This window comes from Hydra vulgaris, chromosome 01 (assembly GCF_038396675.1).
Source record: "Hydra vulgaris chromosome 01, alternate assembly HydraT2T_AEP".
NCBI classification, from domain to species: Eukaryota; Metazoa; Cnidaria; class Hydrozoa; order Anthoathecata; family Hydridae; genus Hydra; species Hydra vulgaris.
This window is the reverse complement of record NC_088920.1, coordinates 15,007,901-15,023,432: the sequence shown is the minus strand read 5'-3', so window position 1 is coordinate 15,023,432 and position 15,532 is coordinate 15,007,901. Positions and strand designations below refer to the sequence as shown.

Below are 15,532 nucleotides of genomic sequence, written 5' to 3'. Positions count from 1 at the left end.
AGTTGTCCTTGATGGACAGCACTCTTCTTCTTATTCTGTAACTTTTAGGTTCTATCCTTGGCCCTATACTATTTTAAATTTACATTAACGATCTTCCAGATATTCTCACATCTAAGGTGGCATTGTTTGCTGATGATACTACCATTTATTCTTGTTGTGATAAGAAGCCAACACTCTCTGATTGCTTGGAGGGGGCATTTGAGCTTGAAAAGGATCTCGCTTCTGCTACAGCATGGGGCTCACAGTGGCTGGTGAACTTCAATACAGATAAAACTCAATTTTTTTCAGCCAATCGTTATTGCAATAGTTTAGATCTTCCTATATTTATGAGCGGTGATGTACTCGATGAGTCATCCACTCTTCATCTTCTAGGATTAACTCTTACTTCCAATCTTTCTTGGAAACCATATATCAAATCTGTTGCAAAATTAGCATCTCTTTATCGAGCTCGACACTTTCTTACTTCGGATTTTATTCTCTATCTCTATAAATTTCAAGTCTGGCCTATATATATATATATATATATATATATATATATATATATATATATATATATATATATATATATATATATATATATATATCGTTTTTAATTAATTTATTACTTCATTTTACTTTTTATTTTTTTGTTATTATTTATTATTTATCTACTTTTTTACTTATTTACTTATTATTGATCTACTTTTTAAATATGACTTTGGTTACATGAATCTTTTCTAATTTTTAAATGCTTACATGAATTGAATACATTATTTGAATAACTAGTTATACTCAAAATACAAAATAATATGAAACAATATAATTCTTAATTTCTTTATGATATTAAAGCAATTTTCAAAATCATTAAAAATTTTTGATGATTTTTATGTTTAGACTGCGATAAAACAGATTTGCTCACTGATATTCAAATGGGACGTAAGTAAATTTCTTTTCAAATTAACGATGATTCTCTCTAATGATAAAATTGATGAAAGTATTTTCTCTGAAGTTATTGACAACGATTCAGTTTGATAATAAAATTATGAAGCAATATCTAATAATGGCATTAATTGCAGGGATTCTATCTGATAGGTTTGTAATTTTTATTGAACTTTTTTTGCATGTAGTTCCAATGGAAGAATCTGAATTTGAACTAGAAAAGAAAGAAGAATCTGATTCAAGTGGTGATGATGATGTGGATTCCAAATTTTCTTTTGATGGACCTCAAATGAGTGAGTTTTTAAAGTTCGTATTCTTAAAATTTAACTTTTGTTCATAAACTAGCTATTCATGTTTATCACCGGATGTTTATCACCGGATGTTTATCACCAGATGTTTATCACCGGACGTTTATCACCAGATGTTTATCACCAGATGTTTATCACCAGATGTTTATCACCAGATGTTTATCACCGGATGTTTATCACCAGATGTTTATCACCGGATGTTTATCACCGGATGTTTATCACCGGATGTTTATCACTGGATGTTTATCACCAAATGTTTTTTTTAAACTTCAAATTTGTTTATAATAATTTTTTATTTGAAAATAATGTTTAATATTAATACAAAAAATAATCAAAAATTAATAAATTTAAAGTAGTACTACTTACTTACTGTGACTTAAAATTTTGAAGCAATTAAGTATGCATCAGATTTCAGTAAGAGACTGGTTGAAAATGAGACTCGAAAATTACATTTACAAATAGGACTTTTACTATCAACTTTGATTGTATGTTTTGAAGATCTTAAACTCTTTGAAGTAAAAGTATTTTTCTTTTAGGAATTTAAATGTGTTTCATCTTTAGATTTAGTTTGCAAAGATTCTAACATTTACATGCTAGGCATATCATATCACTTATTTGTTATGAAAACAGATTTGTTGCATTCATTTAGCACCATTTCACCCAATCAGCTCTCTCTTCATACTTTATTATTCCTCTTTTTGCTTTTGCTTAGACTCTTCTGACCCAGACTCTTCTGACCCAGGGTGTTTAGACTAGGCTATAATCTCACTAAAAGTTTTGTCTTTAATTGTATCTGGTTATCTTATTGCATATTACTCTATTATATTTTTTAATACCATTTTTATGCTTTTTAAAATAAATTTATATTAGTATTATACGATAATACTTTAGATAAATTTATATTAGTATATATAGATTATATAGTTCTAAAATAAATTTAGTTTATTTATTTATTATTTATTTATTATTACATTTATGATATTATTTATTCTAGGTGTTTAAATTCCACACTAAAACTAAAAGTTTAAAAGTTATCAAATTTAAATAAAATTTAAAAATTATCAAGTTTAACTATGTTCAATTAGCGGTTACTGCACAATTGAAGAATTAAAACATTGTTATTCAATCATTACCATCTTACATAAACATATTGGTTTCAACATAAACAAGGAAACCCTGTTCAGTTCAGTTTAAAGAATAACGAGCCTTTAAAGATTCTATGTTTATAACATTGCTATTCTAAAAGAAAAATATTTCTCAAAATAAGTGATAATTCCTTAAAACAATATTAAATTAACCAAAACAGAAATGAAAAAAATAACTAATCTATTAATATAACATCAAACAATCTTGATACGTTAATAACATAATATCAAACAATGTTAAAAAATAGACTCACTGATATTCAAAATGAGCTCATAAACGAATCAAATATTGGATCATGATTATTCATTACCTGACATCTTGAAAAATATCCTTTAATGATTCTAAAAAATGATTTTAAAATAGTATAAAATTGATCTATTATTTATCGGGTCTATTATTTTATAAACAGAAATTTGGTTGAATAAATAGAATATTTATAAGTACAAATAGTTTTGCATAATAAATATTTAATTTAAATTATAAAACTCAGTTAAGTAATAAAATTTATTATAAAGCTTAATTATGAATATTTGAGCCTGAATACCAAAAATGTAAGAAAGTACTGAAAACCTTAAATAAAGAAATGAATGCCCTCTTAGAGACAAAAGTATATGCAGTGCACGCACCATCAATTGAGTTCCATTTTAAAGGCCAGTTTTCTTTTTTTATATACACTTTATACAATTAGATTAGAATTATAAGATAGTCATTTTCTGTATTTATCTGTTGTATATAAGTATGCAATGTTTCATAAAGTTGCAATTAACTTTTGTGGTTTATTTAAAAGTTATTTACTTATTTAGTTATTGTTTTCAATAATTATTAAGCATTAATCTAATTTTCTTTCTTTATTATTATTAATTTCTTAATAAATCCATTGTCATAATAATTTCATAAATTTCTTTTCTAATTTCTGATTTGTATTATTTACTTTCCTGTGTTTGGTTTTATTTTGTTTTATTTTTCTAATTGTATTCACCATGGCCAAAGTCTTTATAGTCATGGATGTTACACATTTTTGTTGTTGTTTCCAACCCTCTCTCAATCTTTGTTGTTGTTCTCAATTCTCTCTCAATTTTATGTTTCTGAAGTTTCAGCTTTGACAAACAAGGTTGCAGTGCTAAAAAACAAGCTAAATGTAGTGCTATCAGAGATGTAGTTGGGATATTATTAAAACATGCACATTATTTATCATAGTCAAATATTAAAGACAAAAAATGTGATATTTTTTGTTTTGTTTTTATGACTACCCAAAAAATTATTAGTCTGGTTTTACATTTTTTATTTCAGCATATATTTATATATTTATCATTATTAGTTATTTATTATACTATATATATTATTATAATTATTATGCAATTTTTTTTATTTATTTATTGCAGTTTTTATTTTTATTACTATAACCTAATAGAACTTTTATAATATTTTAGTTTTTTATTATATTGCTAGGCAACACTGTGATCGAAATAAGAGGATCAGTTCGATTCTCTAATATTTCTGAAAGCGTATTAAAAAAAGATTCTTGTCTTTGGATCTCTTTCAGTGATGTTACATTACAAGATGCAAAATCTATAACTCTTTCTTCAGCATTTATGGACATGTCGTTCTACAAAATTGGTAAAAGTGTTCAATATGTTCTTCAGTCAATGAAACCAGTTAATGAAGAATTGAGTCGTACTTATGTGGTTCAAGCTGTCTTAAATAATGGATGGTGTTATAAAAAAGGTTCAGATGAATGGCTCAAAAAAGGGGATTTTTTAAATACAGTAACCCACACTGTTCATCTAAATAAGGAATCAAACAGCTATAATTTAGATGTTGATGTAATATGTTATGGTATGTGATTTTTTTACTACTAATTTTTTTTTATATTCTTTACTTCACAACTTTTTGTATCTTAAAATTTGTATAAAATTTGTATTAAATGAATTATTTACATATGAAAACATTTTTAAACAATTTATTATTGTTTTTATAGAATGTGAAACAAAAGAAGGTATTTTTTTACTATGTTTATTTTTTATTATTACTTAAGTTAATATGTTTTAAGTCTTTTTTCTTTTCTTTTTTTAATTCATTTAACTTAATTAATATGCTGATATGTTATAAAATGTTTTTAAGCTTCAGTTTTTTTTTTTTTGTTTTTTTCAAAGATTTATCATCAGCAATCTCAAAATCTCCAAATAATGGTAAAAAAATATCTTAATTATTAAATATTTAAATATTTGTTTACTATTTTATTTTTATTGTTTATGTACCATGTAGTTTATACTACCATGTATTTTTTAATTTTTTTAGTTTTGTTTTGAAAGATTTTATTTAATTTTTGATTTTTTCAATTAGGTAATGAAATGATGTGGGTAAATGGTACATTATTCTTTCCCGATGTACCTAAAGTCAATGCATCATCTTGCTTGATAATTTCTTTCAGAGATGTTTCTATTGCTGATTATAAGTCAAAAACTCTTGCCATGCTTGTATTAAGTGTATCACAATTTAAAGACAAAGAATATAACTATGTTCTCCAGCTTAAAAAGCCATCCGATTTATCAGGACGCTTTAGTGTGCATGCAGTACTTAATGTCAACTGGTGCTCTTCAGATTCATCTCAAAAATGGATTGAAAAAGGAGATTACTTAACAGTTACTTCTTATCAAGTTGATCTTCAGGAAAATACGAACACTTATAGCAAAGATGTACATCTAATTTGTTATAGTAAGTATCTGAATATTTTGAATTTTTGAATTTTTTATTTTTCTTTTTAGTTTTTTTTAACATTTATTCTGATAATTTTTACACATAACTTTTAAAGTGTTTTTAAAAGACTATTCTAACTTTGTTTCATTATTTCTCTGTAAACTCTTTTGTAAAAACTTCTCTTGTTTCTCCATGAAGTTACCAAGTTTATGATTGTTTAAGTTTTGAAATATGAAAGAATAAACAGTAAAAATAAAAAAAAATGAATTAATTTCAATTTTATTTACTTTTTACTTATTTTTTTTACTAATTTTTATCAATTACTTTTAATGTTTATTATATTTATATACATAGTAAATATCACATTGAAGTAAAGCACATTGAGTTTTTATATGTGGGATATATATGTGCTTCTTTCCTTTTTACTTAAATAGATTACTTCCAGTTTTTCATTATAATGCTTGTTTCTTTTAGGCTGTATATCCAGTTTTCAGAAAAAAGGTAATTTAACATTATTAATAAAAGTAAATAAAAATAATCTTAAATTATAAAAACAAATTTAAATAAATAAGTTTCTTTTAATTTAAATGATGATAAAAATTAATAAACAAATGTTAATTTAAAATAAATAATTTGTTGTTTAGATTTTTAGCAACTTGTGTAAGTAGTATTATCAAATAAGTAGTATATCAAATTTTTAATCTTAAATATTTTAGATAGCAAAAACTCTTGTCTGGATAAAAAAAATAACATAACTCGCAAACACGAAGAAACATGGCTAGCTGATCCATGTACTACATGTGTGTGTGATGATGGATTTTCAGCTTGTGCAATTAAAAGTTGTGTGTCTAACTGTCCTACACCAATCCCAAAACCAGGAGAGTGTTGTTCTCAATGCTCAAATACATGTTTATATGATAATAAGTTTTATAATGAAGGAGATGAATGGTCCCCTGATTCATGTACTAAATGCAATTGCATTAATGGGGAGAAATTATGCTCAGTTGTTGATTGTCTTCCGGATAGCATGTTGCCATGCAAAAATCCTGTTTTGATAGAAGGTAATTGTTGCAGATCATGTCCTATACTGATGTCGTCCCCAGTAAAAAAAGAATGCTTCTATGAACAAACAAACGAAACTTATCAAGATGGTACTTTATTATAAATTTATTTAATTATTTTTTGCATAAATTATCATATTTAGTAATCATAATTATATGTATATAATTATATATGTTGTAGTTGCACTGTTTGTTCAAATTTATTGAGTTCAAAAGTTCCATTTTTAGGTGATGAGTGGACTTCACCTGATTTTTGTGCTTCTTGTGTTTGTGATCAAGGTAATGCCATGTGTGCAACACCAATGTGTGCTTTACCTCCTTGCTCAGAAGGTAAGATAATTACCATTCCAGGCAGATGTTGCCCTATTTGTCCTGAGACACATGTTTGTAAAGACCTAAACACCAATCGAGCGTATACTGAGGGAGAAATATGGCAAAATTCAGATTGTAATGTCTGTAGATGTACTTCAAATGACACAGTTTGTGAAAAACCAGTAGCTGATTTTGAAAGCTGTGAAAACAAGGTTAAGTTGACAAAAAATTGTCCTGCATTCTGCTTTATTGAAAAAGACAGCAAGCCTAAATGTGAAGATAATAGTAATTACTACTCAGTCGGACAAGAAATAGAAAGAGATTGCAATAAATGGTATTTATTTTTTTATTTTTTTTGGTATTAATTATTGTGTTTATATAAAAGTAATAATAATGATAATTTAGTTTTCTTGCAGTGAGCACAACAGCATACTATTATGTTTTAAATAAAATATTTACAAATTTTAGTAAAGATTAATAAATTCTCAGAAATCGTAATTAAGTATTCACTCAACCATGTATATAAAAGTTATTTAAAAACTCATAATCAAACCAAATAAAGTCTTGAAATTTTCTTCCACTGCGGAATGTAAATAAACTTTGTAGACTTAATTACAGACTTTTATAGACTTATAATAGACTTCTTTTCCACTGCAGAAAAGTAAATATAGTAATATGTTTATATTATTTAACATATAATATATAATTTAAATTAATTTAAGTGCAGCTATTCTTGTTTAAAATAATTCTTTCTAAGGTTTGTAAAGTTATGATTTCACACTTTAATATTTTGTACTGTTTTTAATACCACCACTTAAATACCAAACCTCCCAACATTTGTGTGGAAGGTCTGGTATTTAAGTGGTTGTATTAAAAATTGTACAAAAAGGTAAATTTCTTTTGATTTAATATTTTTTATTAGAAAATTTTATAATTTATTTAAACACCTGAATAAGTATTTAAAATGCTATACACTGTGCTCTTTTGAGACCGCCAGGGTAAATTTTGGTTTACTTTAATTTTTTTTGTTTAATTATTAATATTGGGTTTAGGTAAGTGTTTTAAAATAATTTTTAAAATCTAAACTTACTTTTAAACATATTTTTTTTTGTAAAAATAGTTTTTACTTAAAAAATTATATGGAGGGGGAGAGGGTAGTATGGGGAGGGCAGGGTTTTTTTTAATTAATAGGGTATTACATCTCTAAAACAATTTTTGTTAAAAGGATGCAACTTTGAAATGAAAAAATGAAATCTTTTATGATAAAATTGAGATAAATTCCAGAATTAACAATATAACGCCAATACAATAAATGTAACAGTTTAACATGAAATATCGAAGTTCCTTATAAAATAAATCAATCATTTCAAAGTTCACAATAATTAAAAATTTTTAAAAAAAGGAGAGAAAAGGACTACTTGAAACTGTTTATACCAAACTCAATTCTTAAGCTGCTTTGCATATTTATTGTGTTCCAAACGATGCTTGTATCGCTTCCAAACTTGATAGTGGCTCAGCATATACACCAAGCTAATATTTAATTGGTAGTTTAACTTTTTCAGCTAATATTTAATTGATAGTTTATCTTTTTCAGAAGATAAAGCTGCAGATTTTCGAAAGCTTTTTTAAAATCTAAACCTGATTCAGGAATAGATTCTCCAATAAACATGCTAAAACCTTTTGTTTTAATAATTGAAAACTTTGAAAGACAGCTAACTACAGGTTGGAGAAATGTCAATTTGGTAATATAGAGGCTGCACTTAGAAGGTTAACTTCTAAATTATTTAATTTATCTAAAAGTCTCAGTGAATTGTTACCATCCAAACCAGTTCTGTGGTAGCCTCTAGAGATTATATAATTAGACTTTAGCCACCAATCAAAATCAAGCCACAGTGTAATTATTATTTTTTATAAACATAGAAGCAATACCAAAAAGAATGTGCAACTCTGGTGGAGGAATGAGATGATACACAACTCTAGGAGAAATACGGTTTTTAAATTCTATCATGTAATTTTTTTTATCCATCTTCAACAAACTTGTTGAAGTCTCAAGAGTACTTTCCCCTTCACATACTTGCCGCTGTGACTGCTTAAACCAAATAAAGAGTTACCACATTTTAGATCAAATGCTGTTGAATATTTTACATCACTCAGAGCTAGTGGTTTCAATAGTTTGCTAAGATTACCATTATGCTCTGAAAAATCTTCAACTAAAGCCAAAACCAATGAACTTTTTCCACCGGAATCATCAAGACTTTCTGAAGTTGTATGTTTACATAGTGGATCAAAAACATTTATAACGCATTTAAGAAAACCCTGTCCTCCATCAATGAAAATCCTAGCAATAGTGCAATAAGGATTCAAATCTCTTTCATTAATCATACGAAAAATCAAATTAGAAGTATCTTTTACAAATACCAAACTGCGACTTATCTCTTCATCCCCTGAAATGAATGATTCAGTTTTGATATCATAAAAATCTGAAAATACGTTATGCAGCTCCTCTATCTAAGTTGATATATTAGATTCTAACATTTTCTTCCCTAAGTTTTGTCACATATGTTTACAAAGTAGCTTAGTCTTTCTTATACTGAGGTTTAGAGTATTAGAGATTTCATTATACTTTTTAACAGATGCTCTGCTACATTTATTATCAGGTGTGCCAACAACAAGAAGAAGGTTGTTTCCAAAGGTTTTTAAAGATAACTCGTCTCCAGATTAATATTGTCTCCTCATTTTTATTTTGAGAATTCCAGAAGCAACTTGCTCACTGGGTACATTTTCCAAGACCATCAGCCAACATAATTAGGTTTTTTACAGCTTCACTCTTACAGCAAAAGTGAGAAATTCCTATGCCTAAATAGAAATTTAAAGTAGGAAAAATTCTGATATTATTATATTTGTAAAACATATGGAAATAATACACTAATATTTAATGTCTATCATAGGCTATGCATTGACTAGCATAAACTCTATGCTAAATTTAAATTTTGTTTTTAACAATAATTGTAGAAATAGTTTATTAACTAAAATATTATATAAGTTATACAATATTTTAATTTTGTTTAAGGAAATCATACCTATTTTAAAAAAGCAATAAGGACATATTTTTTTAATAATTTTATCAATTATATCTTGATTATTTGTTGTGATCTGTTCAGATATTTTACTAATATCAGATGATCTTATGAGTTTTTGTCTGTTAATTCTGACTAAAGTCTAAGATATTTTCTCAATCCAATCATTTAATTTTGATGTTTCATCCCTGTTCTATGCATATAAATTTGTTTTGCAAGAATTGCAAATGTTTTTTGGACAACACTCTTTTTCTTCATCAAACATTACATACATTTTTCTCTCCAAAATAAATTTTGAATATAAAGTTGTACTGTGGTAGTTACTTTAATAAGTTTATGTGATCCTTTTCCAAAGGAAATAATGCAGCATACACAAGTTAGACATTTTTCGTCAGCCATTTTGACAAAAAATATAAGTTTTATATGATCGCTTTTAACTGTAATAATTATTTTTATCTGTATTGCAACATTTTGTACCAATTTGAATAGATGATGTAATCATAAAATGATGTAATTTGTTTTAGACATTTTTAATAACTAAACCTAAAATTTCTATGTTTAATAGTTAGTTTAGATTTTAAAAATTATTTTAAAATACTTTGTTTAACCCAATAAGAGTAAATAAAATAAAAAATTTAGAGAAAACCAAGATTTACCCTGGCGTATAAGAAGAGCACAGTTTTATTTTATTTTTCTTTATATATAAATTTATATATATTTTTTATTTATATACAAATAAAATAAACAAAAAAAAAAAGATTTTATTGAGATTTTTACTATTTTTTATTTTCTTTATAATAAAAACAATAGAAATATAAATAAAGATATAAAAATATAATATTTTATAAAATAAAAAATAAATAAAGCTTAGAAGTTTATATTAACGGTGTTGTCTCCATATAGGCACAGCAAACTCTAGATGTATGTGGTTATTAATAGCGTATACCCATTTCCATGTGTGGTTGTTTCCATGTGTGCTTATTTCTCAAAATGTTTACTTTAAAACCTCTAGTACACTATTAGCTCTTGCTTTAAAACTTCTAGTACACTATATATATTTACATTTTTGAATAAAATAACTCTCAACCCTTTTATTGTTTTGGTTTTTGTAACTTTGAATTTATACCGATTTGTGTTTGTGATTGAGTAATTATATTGGGGCATGTTTTTATCTATATGTACTTATTATCTACCCCATTTTTATTATGACTTAATACCTAGCTATGTCAATTTTATTATGGCTTAATACCTAGCTATACTTTCTTGAAGTTTGAGTAAATCTTTTACATATGCGCGTAGTTTTTTTTATGGTTTTTTTATTTTTAATGCTTTTTACAAAGTGTTAAGATTTGACAGCCAGTGTTCAGCCTGGGCCTCAAAAAGTCTAAGGCCTAACACATCTTTAACTTTATTGTTTATTAGTTTTTTGGGATAAACCAGGTTCAACAGGTTTTTTGCTAGTGACAGAACCTTATCCCTGCTCTTCTTACCTACAAACTCAATGCATCTAAATGTTTTCTGGCTCTTTATATTGGGTGCTTTTAGTGGTACAATTTTTCTTTTTATTATTAAATGTTACATTTACTTTTGTATTTTTGCTTGTAAAATCCAATTGATTATTGTCATTTAATTATCTTTTTTTTTGGTTGGAAACTTATTGATTTTTTACTCTAAAACTAGGTTATGGTTTTATTCATTTGGCTTTTGTTAATTTTTTTTATAAGCATTCTTTACAGAACCTGTTTAAAAAAAAAAAAATTTTCTTTTTTTAATTATTATTATTTTATTGAGTACTTTCAATGCACTTTGTAAGAAAATCAATAAAGTTATACTTAATAACTATCTCAAACTTTCATTGTTTCACATCTGAACTCAAATAACCAGTCATTTAGGAGCTCTACTTTGAGAGCTCCTAAATGACTGGTTAACACCAACTGACCACATATCTGAGCCTCGTAACACAGGTTCAAACCTTAACATTTCTGGTGCTAAAATCAATATATTTCATTAATCAGTTTATATAATTTTTAAACTTAGTTGAAATTTTTCTTTTACAAATAAAATAAAAATAATACCACAAAACTCTGTATCGCCAATGACATCAACTACCTCCCCAGCTTTTTTATTTGCTACCATTCTAGAGCTGTTATAGTCAAGGAGTTTTATTTTGCGCCCAGAAGAAAACCGAATATTTGTAGGCTGAAATGAAAGATATATAGAAATATCATGGACAAATAGCCATACTCTCAAGTGTTTTTATAAAAATTATTTTTTAAATAACATAAAAATATATTTTGAATGTATACCCTAACATCTCCTTTTAGCAAAGGTTTAAGCACATCCACATGCTGGAATGTATGGGATTTTTTTTTTAAACGGTTTTAAGTACTTTTTTAATCATTTGCGCAAAAAATGATTTTTTTTTATTAGTAATTTCCTCAGTATTATAAATTTACAATAAAAATGTAAATTTAACTTAAAAACTGAAAGGGGATAATACCTAATGAAAGGTGTCTTCTTTATTTCTAATTTTACAGTTGATATATTGTCTTGAATAGAAGAAACACATTTTTTTTTTTTTTTTAATTTTTTTAATCAAAAGTTAAAAAGTTGTGATTTATTGAAACTAGCACATTGTAATCAATATTATCTAAATAAAACTTGTTGACATCATTAAAAAAAAAGTTTTAATGTTGTGTTGTCATGACATCATTAAAAACTATAAATAAGCATTTTTTGATGTTTGAGAAACTCCAAATACTTATGTACTTATGTTTATACCTATGTTAAATAAAGATGCACTGAAAAAATTGCGATGATTGGAGCCTGGTAACAAAAATCTCTAAATGTTTAGCTATTAGAGGCTGGAAACAAAAAAGTCCATATTTCATTCACGACTGCCCTAAACATGATAGCAACAAGTTGATAAAATATTTTTTTAACTATTCTCAACTAAATCTATATTAGGTCATAATTTTTGAACGTTAAAAAACACTAAAAAATTTTGAAACGCATCTGACCCTGCTTTATTTAGTTGTCAACATTTTAAAATTTTTAAAAAACTGAAAAAAGAATCTTAGTCTAATAAAAGTAATGACTGCAAATAAAAATAAAAAGATCATTTATTAATCAAGATTCATTCATTCATCAAGATCAAGTTAAGAGCACATAATTCAAAAATTTTTCGACTTCGAATTAATTAATAAATAACGAATTGAGTATGTTAGTTTTATTTGGTGTACAGTAATCACCAAAGTTCATCAATCAATGTCTTCAAAAGCTTGAACAGACTAATTTGATTACAAAAAAAATATCTGCCAAAAAAGAAAAAAATTCAGTTTCCTTAATGAGATCTAAATTATTTTCAGTGGATTTTAGTCTCTTTTTTTTTATATTAAATACACTGTTAAACAATATGTTTTTGGCTTAATAATATCATCCTTAAAGTGAATATATTAATTTAAAATTTTGCATTTAAGATTTCACAGATAAATTTTATATTTATTTTAAAGTGTATGTGTTGAGCAAGGCAAATGGAAATGTACAAAACGTAGTTGTCCTATAATGATAGAGGGCTTACCATCAGGAGCAACTGATGAAGCTGAAGTAGCAGATGATGGTGAGTTTATAATTTACTTAATTAAAATATAATTATATTTTAATTAATAATAGATAAAAAAATTTTAAAAATATATTATTGATAATAAATTATTTGGATTTGATTGAATTTTTTTGGATAGTCACTATAACTTATTTTTATGCATCTAAGATCTATTATAGATATCCAGAATCCATATTGGATGTCTTTTATGGAATTTAGGTATCTATAATCTAAAAATAATAGACTTTGGATGTCCCTTTGAGTATACAGGATAATACATACCCCGGAATTTTCTAGTTCATAAATTCTTTTTTTGAAATTTTTTTGTTTTTGACTAATAGTTTTAATAAATCTTCTTTGTTTTAATAAATCTTTCTTAAAGTGTTGTTAAAAGTTAGTATATATATTTAAAATAAAAAGGAATGTTCAATCAAGTAAAACATGATGTGTAGATCAACACGATGTTTGTGTTTAGAGATCTATAGTTTTGTTTGTTAGTTAAATGAGTCTATATTTGTGCAAATATAGACTCGTTTATACAAACATTTATTGTATAGAGTCTATATCTGTTTGTATGATTTTGTGAATCATTGATTAGTTTTCATTGAATTTTCTTGAGTTTTAGTATGTGTTTTTAGATTTTAGGGAAACCTTGCAACAAGTAGGAATCCTCTGATATAAGTTATGTAGATCATTTTCCAAACAAAGTCTTGACATAAATACGTAGCATCTTTTAGATTAGAAAGCTGTTGACTAACTTTCTGGTTTTTTCATGTTTCCTTGAAATAGTCAGGTGTTTAGACCCTGTGTTCTTTTTTGGAGTTTTTTACAAGATTTTTTATTTTATTTCAATGCTTGATTAAATTCGACAATCTGGCTTATTCTTATTCTATCCGGCTTATTTTTATTCTATCCAGTATCTGATTAATATTGAAAGGCAATATTTTGATTTTGTTAGGTAGCCAAGTAGCTTTTTTTAATTTGTTTTCGATATTTTTTGGTATCTATTTAAAGCAAAATAAAGTGGTTTTTTTCTATTAATATTTATAAAAAAATGTTTTTTTGGTGAAAAAAGTGCTTTTATATCTGGAATATCATGTTATTTTTTAAATAATTTGCTCTGAGAAAAAAATGTTTGAAAAAATGGCTGAAAAACAGGTTTTCTAATACTGAATATAGAACTAAAAATTGAACATATATAAAATATGTTCAATTTTTTAAAGTATGTATATATATATATTTTTTTTTTTTTATTTTAGGTCCATGAACTCTCGCTACAGTTTTTTAATTATTAAGTATATAATTTATTATTGTATTTTCCATTTTTATTTGTATTGTCTTGTAATTTATGCTTTATTAAATATTGTTTAATATATATTTGATATATTTTGCACTTTTATATATTGCTAAAGTGATGTTTTTAAAAATTTTTAGATTTTTTTAATATATATTATAAATAATTATTTTAATATACAATACATAGTAAAGATTTTATGAATAAATGACGTACATAAAATCCAATGAATTTGTTGTTGTTGTTTTTTTAGGTTTTTTTCCCTTTAAAATTTGAGGAAAGCTAGTTGGCTTTGATTTTAACTTAGAAGAATTTATGCTTTTTAAAGATTTTACTTAAAATATAAAATGCATTTTTGAAGTGATAATTATTATGTGTCAGACATAATAATTATCACTTCAAAAATGTTATTATGTCTGACACATTATAATGTGTCAGACATAATAAAAAGTTATGTGTATTAAAACTCAAATAATAAGAAGAGGGGTCAATTTTTTAGATTAGCTTATTGTTGAATCTTTTGTTGTTGTTGAATAAGATTTGATATAAATATAATAAATAAAGAAACATTTTTTTCAAGAGATTGCATATTTAAACCAAGAGGTTGCCCCAACAGGGTGCGTCAATTTTTTTATTTTTTTTCAAATATCAAAAAAGAGCAGCGAAAAAAGTATTTTTATGATTAGTTAAGAACAGAGAAATTTTAAAAAATTTAATTTCATTTAGCGCTAGCGCTCGGTAAATTTTGAAATGAATTTTTTCACTTTTGGTCATTTTAACGTTTATTATTATTTTTTTAATGAAATTGCACTGATAATTGTTTTTGTATCTATTATCATGATCTACAACGTTCTTAATAATACTGAAATTTAAAAATGCGTATTTATATTAAGTAAGCGCTGGTGTTACCTTATAGTCATTTTTACAAGGCAATGCCGTGGCTAGAGCCCCTACCCCCTCCATTAAAAGAAAAGAAAAATTAGGCGTAAGGGCTTAAAATTCTAAAAAACCTACAATTAAGTAAATTACTCCATTAATTCGAAAAAGAGGCCCTAAAATAACACCTTTTCCCAAATCTCGTGGGGCTACCCCCTCCCCTTTAGGGGGTTTGGGGTAGA

General features: G+C 25.7%; 1 protein-coding gene across 1 annotated transcript in view; it reads left to right on the top strand.

The window, feature by feature from the left end:
- Positions 1 to 14,632, top strand: part of crim2 (cysteine rich BMP regulator 2) — a gene marked incomplete at its 5' end in the record, with an annotated part of 35,028 nt that extends 20,396 nt beyond the window's left edge. Inside the window, 11 exon segments of the mRNA NM_001280890.1 lie at positions 874 to 915; positions 1,107 to 1,211; positions 3,822 to 4,208; positions 4,351 to 4,368; positions 4,526 to 4,561; positions 4,716 to 5,087; positions 5,544 to 5,570; positions 5,786 to 6,220; positions 6,359 to 6,776; positions 13,032 to 13,138; positions 14,380 to 14,632. Coding sequence (NP_001267819.1) covers positions 874 to 915; positions 1,107 to 1,211; positions 3,822 to 4,208; positions 4,351 to 4,368; positions 4,526 to 4,561; positions 4,716 to 5,087; positions 5,544 to 5,570; positions 5,786 to 6,220; positions 6,359 to 6,776; positions 13,032 to 13,138; positions 14,380 to 14,387 — 1,955 coding nt within the window. The 3' untranslated portion in view covers positions 14,388 to 14,632.
- Positions 14,633 to 15,532: the final 900 nt, after the last annotated feature.